Source organism: Pelodiscus sinensis, chromosome 1 (genome assembly GCF_049634645.1).
Source record: "Pelodiscus sinensis isolate JC-2024 chromosome 1, ASM4963464v1, whole genome shotgun sequence".
NCBI lineage: Eukaryota > Metazoa > Chordata > Testudines > Trionychidae > Pelodiscus > Pelodiscus sinensis.
Genome location: NC_134711.1, coordinates 181,297,840 through 181,306,830, shown reverse-complemented (window position 1 = coordinate 181,306,830; position 8,991 = coordinate 181,297,840). Strand labels below are relative to the sequence as shown.

Below are 8,991 nucleotides of genomic sequence, written 5' to 3'. Positions count from 1 at the left end.
AAAGTTTACGGTCGCACTGGCATCTGGGTATGTATGCTCAGAGGCGGAACTTTGCCTTTAAAATTTCTGAGATGAAATACAACACAAAATCATCTTTAAAATAAGGGCCTAAGATCTTCTTTTATATATATATATTACATTTAGAATGCATTTTTAGCAGAATAGTTTGGTTTTAGCAGAACCTCTAAATAGCGAGAAAAAAGAGCACAAATCATGAAAATTTTTTTTAATAAAAATGTGTTTGGTATTAAATAATTTAGCAGTGTTGTGTTGCTTTAAGAAAAACACAGGGTGTCAAGACTACATAGTTATTCTGAATATATAAAAGTTTATTATATCATGCTTTTAATATTTTTTAAAATATCCATTGATTAAAAAAAACAGTTTCTTTTCAGAAGATAACTTTGAGTCATTCTTTATAAATTGTGAGTAGCCTCTTTGTCATCCACAAATTTTTGCAGTTTCATTTTCCTTTTAATGGATTTGCAAAGTTCAGTGGATCTAATTTTGTTCACTTGTCTGATTATTTAGTTTTCTTCCCCCTTTTTTTATTTGGTATTTTCTTGATTTATTTTTTCCTCTTCCAACTATTTCTATTTTGGTTTTGCTCATTTTGCTAGTGATAACATTTCTTTGAGCTGCTGTTCTCAAGAACATGTGTGTGCATGCTAGTACCCATATATATATATATATATATAGAGAGAGAGAGAGAGAGAGAGAGAGAGAGAGAGAGAGAGAGAGAGAGAGAGCTATTTTTGATTGTGCACTATAATTAAGAATATAAGGGTGGAACAAGCAGCATTTGCTAAATGGAAAAAGAACAGATCAGTGGAATAAAACATTCCAAATTAATTGAAGTCAAAGGAGCTTTCCATTGACTTCAGCTTTGAATAAGAATTTTATCCAAATAATTCTAGATTTATCCCAGAGGGGCAGGACCATCGTACCACAGTATCATGGGCAGTAAGAAACAGAGAATTTACAATATCTTGGCATCTGAGCCTTTCCCAAGATCCATGTAATTTACATACTGATCAGAATATAGTTTAGGAGGGTCACATTCCTGGACTACCCCAAACCACAATGTGTGTGAAATGAAGGCTTCAAGGCCTCAGATTTTTCTGCCTTACCTTTTTTCACTGAATTTAAATGTACTATATAACAGGACAATCTTATGTGCCCTAAATAAAGGGCAGCACATTATCACATGCCCCTTAACCATCCTAGGAAAAAAGATGGTTCTCCTCCTTGTTTTTCTGCTGTTCCAGGGAGAGAGGAAATTGCCCAGGTATAGACCCAGTAAAAGATATGCTGACCCATGTTGTAGGGGGATTGGATCTCTGAAACTATCTATTTGCCACCCCATTATCAATTCATAACATTTTCAATTTTTAAATTGCAACCTTATCATCAAATGTGTACATTTAATTCTAATTTCACAAAACCGTAACATATAACCAGTTGAGCAGAGTTTAAAATACAGGAAAGGTTAAGGAACTGAAGGGTACAAAATAGGGTTTTTTTTGTATAACCACTTTTAATGAAAAAAATACTGTATGAATAGAAATGGAAGTATAACAAAGGATTTTCAATTGATTTAGGAAAATACAGTGATAAGTACAGTGAGGAAAACAAACATTTTAACTCCCAGTTATTCATGTATCACTGAACTGCTTAGTACCTACCCTCAGTTATTTATGTTCCAAAACAGCCTATAGAATAAAAACAAAATATAATTATGGTACTTTTACTGAAATATTCTCCATTAACAATCATAAAGTCTTATTTAGTCACCTCTGTAGGGTCAATATATTACTTTTCCATTTCCTGCATGCCAAAAAGTACAAATGAATTAATAAAAAAAAGAATTTCTAGCAAAGTTTATGGTGGTGGAAAGAAAACTTTTGCATATGTTTCTTCACAATTCAATAACTTGAAAATGAATACTGGTAATATCATTCTTTGATTAAAATAATTTGTTTATTTTAACAAAAGTTCTTTTTAAAAAATGTGTAATCTCTGAGTTTATGAAACTATCAAAAGTTGACATTATCAGCATGCCAGATAACTGGAATATAGTTTTGAGCCAGAGCCAGATTATACTTAGGACAATTTCCAATCATTAGGCATGAAAAATAAAAACATAAAAGAAAACTAAACTAAAATTAGAAGCACATGATTGTGTTCCAGTGTTCCATATATTAACACTGCCCCTGCTGTATGTCTTAGTATGGTCCAACTCCCAACATAGAGACTATTTATACCAGTTTCTAGCGTGTCTGTATCTTCTTAAATTGGAAGAAATATCTTTAGAAAAGAAACCTGATCTACTAGAACTAGAACATATAATGGGGCTAGATTAGCTTCAATTATGTTACTTGAAATAAAATATCCATTATATAATGGACAAAGTATCCATTATATTAAGCTACCGGCTGGCAAGCATTAAATCAAATATAGACTTTTACATATTCTGTATTTCTAGTGAAGTGTTACAACAGAACCTTTTTTTAAAACTTCTTGGCCAGCACAGAACAAACACTGGATTTGACGGCCTCTTATTGGTTAGCTGAGAGTTATGAAGAACCCTGTCTCTTTTGGTACTGTATTCTAAGCTTTTCCAGTTGCTCTGCACACTGCGCCTGAGCCAGCTTCAATGTCCGATTCTCCTCTGTCAGTTCTGCATACTCCTTAGTCAGCTGAGCAGCATCCATACTCTCCTTTTCCGCCTGTTCCAGCCTGGCAATCAGCTCCTTTCTGAGGGTTAAGAAAACAGGAAGATAAAAGTTGAAGTGTGCATGTGCCATTACCCGGGGTATCCTCTTGGGCATCATCTGTGGTCCTGGTCCCTAAGAAAAACAACACTGTATGGTTCTGTGTTGATTATAGGAAATGTAATGCTGTTACAGTACCAGATGTATATCTTATGCCTAAAACTGATGAGATACAGGACATTTTAAGCAGAGCTAAATATCTCAGTTCTTTTGATTTAACTCAAAGTTATTAGGAGTTTCCCTTGGATGAGCATGCACAGAAAAAAAATCTGCTTTCATCACCAATATAGAATTCATAATGAATTCATGTACGAATTCACAATTTTAATTAATGCTGGAGCCACCTTCCAGAAGCTGGTCAATCAAGTTTTAAATGGTTTACAGAACATTGCAAGAGCTTGTGTGAATAACCTTGTCATGATCATGAGAGATGGCCAGCCTCCTGGGGACTAAGAGGTTAAATATGTCTCTTACCTAAACCAGGTGGCAGGCAGCCAATAGAGATGTAAGTAGGAATTTCAAACTGGGACAAAGGAATTTTTGGGTTTTTCCCTCCTTTGTCCCTGGGTAGTTTCTCTCCAGCTATTGAAGGGGACAAGATGTCTCCCTCTAAGAAAATACTCTTCACAGTCTGTAAGTAGGATAAAGTTTAGATAAATCCGTTAGGTTTCATTGTTTTATGGTTTGGGAAATGGGATCTGGTCTGTGCATTTAAAAATTGGTTTTGCTCTCCTTTGTAATTAAGGGTACGTCTAGACTACAGGCTTTTGTCGACAGAAGTTTTGTCGACAGATACTGTTGACAAAGCTTCTGTCGACAAAGAGCATCTAGACTACGTCCAGTTCTGTCGACAAAGCAAGCCACTGTGAATCGGGAGGGACCTGGCTACCAGGGAAGCTACACAGGCTTCCTGAGGCACAGCAGTACTAGGGAAAGGCAGGCAGAGATGGGGGCGGCTCTGACCAGGCAGACTCCCAGGCTGAGTACTTGCTCTCAACACCTGAAGGTGTTAGGGCTGCAGGGAGGTACCCAGGGCAGCAGAAGGCATCAGGTCCAGCCCCATACCAATGAGTGGCTATTTCAGACTGCAGTTCACCCCCAGGGCGGAGGCTAGTGACGATTGGTCACTGAGCCAAGGTGGGTATAAGGCCTGGGGTTTCCTGAGAGGGGAGGGCCCCAGAGTACAGGGGCATTGCCATAAAGCAGTACCGCAAGGGAAGGGCACCGTGGGCCATGGGGGACACGTGGCCTGCAGTAACTCAGAAGATGGGTAACTGAGGACAAAACACTGGCCAACCGGGGGTGCTCCAGGGTTGAAGAGCTAATTCCTGAGGAGACCAGTAGGAGGCACAGCGTCAGTGAGTTTCACCCTGTCACACAGGCCTAACCATAAAAGCCTGTAAGCATAAGACTGAAGCATCCAGAGTTTCTTATTTGGGACACTGGGAAAGGGGAAGTCAAATATCCCTCAGCCTTTGAAAGCTGAAGCCATTATAAATTGGCATATACCCCAAACTAAAAACAAGTCCAATCTTTTGTAGGTCTGGTAAACTATTATAGAAGGTTTGTGTGGGAGTCCATTGACATTGTCTCTGCCATCACTAGATTTATGTAAAAAGAACAAGCTAAACAAAGTCATTTGGATGAAAGCATGCCAGGAAAGATTTGATAAGGTAATGAAAACTTTGTCTGAAAAGGCTATTTTGATTTTGACAAAATGCTTAAACTGTAGAGATTTATCAGACGTTAGCCTGGGTGTTGTGCTGCTGATGATAGAGGAAAATAACATAAAACACACAATTGCTTTCTTAAGCAAAACATTTACACCACCTGAACATAATTAGTCTGTCACGGACAAGGAATGCTAAGCTTAGTTAAACAACTAAGGCCTTACCTTTTCAATAGAAAATGCAGGGTCTTAACAAATCATTCATCATTGATTTGGCTAAACAAACATAAAGGCTGAAATTCCAAGCTTGTACACTGGAGTATCATACTTCTGGAATTTAATATAAAAATTGTGTACATAAAGAGAAAATACAAGATGGCATAAGATACCCTGTTCAGGAAAGAGGTCCCTGACCAGTTGCCTCCAGGCCAGCCAGTGGCTATCACTCCTACAGCTTTGTCAGGGTGAGGTGTGACAGTCTGTACCCTACTGTTCACCCCTTTTACAGGATTATGATACACTTTCTACAAAGTATGCCTTGTGAGGTATCATCTGAAAACTCCTAATTTCAGAATCCTGACCGAGGGAAGGAAGGAGAGTAGCAAAATACACACCCTGGACTTCAGAAGAGCAGACTTGACTCCCTCAGAGAACTGATGGGCAGGATTCCCTGGAATGCTTACATGAAGGGGAAAGGAGTCCAGGAAAGCTGCTAGTATTTTAAAGAAACCTTATTAAAGGCACAGGAAAAAACCATCCCGATGCGCAGCAAGAAAAGCAAATATGGTAGGTGACCAGATTGGCTTACCGGGGAAATCCTTGGTGAGCTTAAACACAAAAAGGAAGCTTACACGAAGTGAAAACTTGGACAGATGACTAGGGAGGAGTATAAATATATTGCTCGAGAATGCAGGGGAGGTATCAGGAACGCAACTGGAATTGCAGCTAGAAAGGGATGTGAAGGATAACAAGAAAGGTTTCTACAGGCATGTCAGCAATAAGAGGGTGATCAGAGAGGGTGTGGGGCCCTTACTGGATGAGGGAGGTAACATTGTGACAGATGATGTGGGAAAAGCTGAAGTACTCAATGCTTTCTTTGCCTCTGTCTTCACAGACAAGATCAACTCCCAGACAAATGCACTAGGTAATGCAGTATGGGAAGGAGGTGGACAGCCCTTGGTGGGGAAAGAACAAGTTAGGAACTATTTAGAAAAGCTAAACATACACAAATCCATTGGCCCGGATTTAATGCATCTGAGGGTACTGAGGGAGTTGGCAAATGTCATTGCAGAGCCTTTGTCCATTATCTTTGAAAACTCATGGAGATCGGGAGATATCCCAGATGATTGGAAAAAAGCAAATGTAGTACCCATCTTTTAAAAAGGGAAGAAGGACAATCCAGGGAACTACAGACCCATCAGCCTTACCTCAGTCCATGAAAAAATCATGGAGGGGATCCTCAAGGAATCCATTTTGAACCACTTGGAAGAGGAGAAAGTGATCAGGAATAGTTAACATGGATTCGCAAAGGGCAAGTCATGCCTGACCAATCTGATTAGATTCTATGATGGCTCTGTCGATATGGGGAAGTCGGTGGATGTGATAAAACTTGACTTTAGCAAAGCTTTTGATATGGTCTCCCACAATATTCTTGCCAGCAAGTTAAGGGAATAAGGATTGGATAAATGGACTGTAAGATGGATAGAAAGCTGGCTAGACTGTTGGGCCCAACGGGAAGTGATCAACGGCTCGATGTCAGATTGTTGGTTGGTTTCTAGCAGAGTGCCCCAAGGATCTGTTCTAGGACCTGTTTTGTTCAATATCTTTATTAATGACCAGGATGAAGGGATGGATTGCACCCTTAGCAAGTTCGCAGATGACACTAAGCTAGGGGGAGAGGAAGATATGCTGGAGGGCAGGGATAGGGTCCAGAGTGACCTAGACAGATTAGAGGATTGGGCCAAAAGAAATCTGATGAGGTTCAACAAGGACAAGTGTAGAGTCCTGCACTTGGGTCGGAAGAATCCCAAACATTGTTACAGGCTGGAGACTGAATGGCTAAGTAGCAGTTCAGCAGGAAAGGACCTTGGGATTACAGTGGATGAGAAGCTGGATATGAGCCAACAGTGTGCCCTTGTAGCCAAGAAGGCTAATGGCATATTAGGGTGCATTAGGAAAAGCGTTGCCAGCAGATCCAGAGTGATTATTCCCCTTTATTTGGCTCTGGTGAGGCCACATCTGGAGTATTGTGATCAGTTCTGGGCCCCCCACTATAGAAAGGATGTGGAAGCATTGGAGAGGGTCCAGCAGAGGGTGACCAAAATGATGCGGGGGCTGGAGTGCATGACCTATGAGGAGAGACTGAGGGTTTTAGGTTTGTTTAGTCTGTAGAAGAGAAGAGTGAGGGGGGATATGATAGCAGTATTCAACTTCCTGAAGGGAGGTTCCAAAGAGGATGGAGAGAGGCTGTTCTCAGTAGTGACGGATGGCAGAACAAGGAGCAATGGTCTCAAGTTACAGTGGGAGAGGTCTAGGTTGGATATTAGGAAAAACTATTTCCTAAGGAGGATGGTGAAGCACTAGAATGGATTACCTAGAGAGGTGGTGGAATTTCCATCCCTAGAAATGTTTAAGCCTCAGCTTGACAAAGCCTTGGGCAGGGGTCTGGACTTGATGACCTCCTGAGGTCTCTTCCAGCTCTATGATTCTATGATAATTTGCTGATCATTACTTGATTTCTAGCCTAGTAAAGTATGCATGGAAATATTGATATAAAGTTATAAGATTCTACTATATGACATTTTAAGGCTTTGTCTACATTATGCACTTTTGTCAACAAAAGTCAGGATTCATTGACAAAACAGTGGAGATCTGCACACAATGCTCCCACTGATTTCACTTTTCTACCTCCCTGACATAATAGAACCACCTTGATGAAGAACATAAAGGTTTCTGAGACAAAGTTAGAGTGACACAATGTCAGGATAGACACTGTGCTTGCTTATGTCACCCTATGTGGCCTCCAGACGGTGTCCCACAAAGCCACTCTGGTAAGCAGTTTCTACTCTGCTGCCCTGCAGTCAGGTACACAGGCATGCACCACTCCCCATTTAAAGCCTAGGAATTTTTGAAATTTCACTTCCTATTTGCTTGGACTAGGCAGCTCACATCACATCTTCCCATCTGACTGTCAGCTTTCAGCAGCAAACACATTACTGCCCAGAGTACACAGGAGCTGCTGGATCAGTTGCCTCTATGGGGAGAAGAGGTTGTGCAGTTGCAACCAGAGCCAGACATAGGAACTCTGTCACCTACAAGAAGATTGCTTGTGTCATGGGTGGGAAGGGGCATGCAAGGGGCATGTAGTGGTGCCATACTAAGATTAAGGAGCTGAGGCAGATGCACCATAGCAAGGAGGTCATCTGTCACTCTGGTGCATTGCCGAAAATGTCACTTCTACAAGGAGCTGCATTTCATCTTCTGTGGCAACCCCACCTCCACTGCCAAGATCCCCATGGATACTTTGGGGAGACTGGAGATTATGGCCACTAGAATCATTGCTGAGGACTTAAACGGTGGGCAAGGATGTTGAGTTTGAGGAGGATGTGGAACAGGCAATAGGCTCATCCAGTAGCATGAGGAGGCAAGCCAGGACCTCTTTTTGACTCCAGATGATCAAGGCAGTCATAGCAGCATGCCTCTGGTGTACCTGACACAGGAGAGGGGAGCCCTGGTAAGCAATATTCCCTCTAACCTTTTCCGAACATGTGCAGAATAATTTTATGTGCATTGCGGTATGTGTGAATGTGTACCACCAGTAGAAACAAAACTGAGCTGTGGGCACTCTACTAATTAGCTGGGCAGCATTTGAATCTCTCGTGGGTGGCCATAAATGCGCACAGCTTACAGACAATACTGCTGGTAATTATTCATTTTGTTTTGATACTAAGCAGTTATGAGGTGGGTGTCCTTTATTTTGTTACATAATGCACACAGGAGAAGGGATTGAAAATTAAATACTAGATGCTATTTGCATCTGTTTCACATTCCTTGTGCAACTATGCAGTGGGGGCCCTGTGGAAAAATGTGTTAATACACACCGACATTTCCTCCATAGAGCTCTCCAGGAAACTTTCCTGCAGATACACTGCAATCCTCTGCTGAAGGTTCATTGACAGTGCTCCTCTGTTTCTTCCCCCATTGTAGGACTCTTTGCTGTGACAATTTGGCAATTACTTCTGGAAGAACCAAAGTTGCTTATAGGTGAGCAGCATACACACTCCGTCTGAAGCTTCACACATGAAGGAGATGCACCATTGCATCTTCAGTTACCCTGAGTAATGTAATTTCATCTTCAACTGCGTAAGGAATGTGGAGCAGAGGATTGCAGTGTATCTGCAGGAAAACAGTGTCAGTATTCAGAATAGTATCCCATGTCATTTATACTGATCCCCTTTTGAAACAACTCAAGCCCTTGATGAGGTATACCAAGGCAGTCGACAAAGGCTTCCCTTGTCCAGACTACTCTGCTGTGCCACCAAACAGCTG

The 8,991-nt window shown here is 41.1% G+C and overlaps 1 protein-coding gene across 2 annotated transcripts in view; it reads right to left on the bottom strand.

Moving 5' to 3' along the window:
• Nucleotides 1-227: 227 nt before the first annotated feature.
• MAP3K7CL (MAP3K7 C-terminal like) overlaps nt 228-8,991 on the bottom strand; it is a 59,372-nt gene continuing 50,608 nt past the window's right edge. Inside the window, exon 5 of one of the 2 annotated variants that reach the window (XM_075910433.1) lies at nt 228-2,757. In XM_075910433.1, coding sequence (XP_075766548.1) covers nt 2,577-2,757 — 181 coding nt within the window. In that variant the 3' untranslated portion in view covers nt 228-2,576. The remainder of the gene's footprint in view (nt 2,758-8,991) is intronic. The other variant, XM_006126076.4, reaches the window with a different exon arrangement.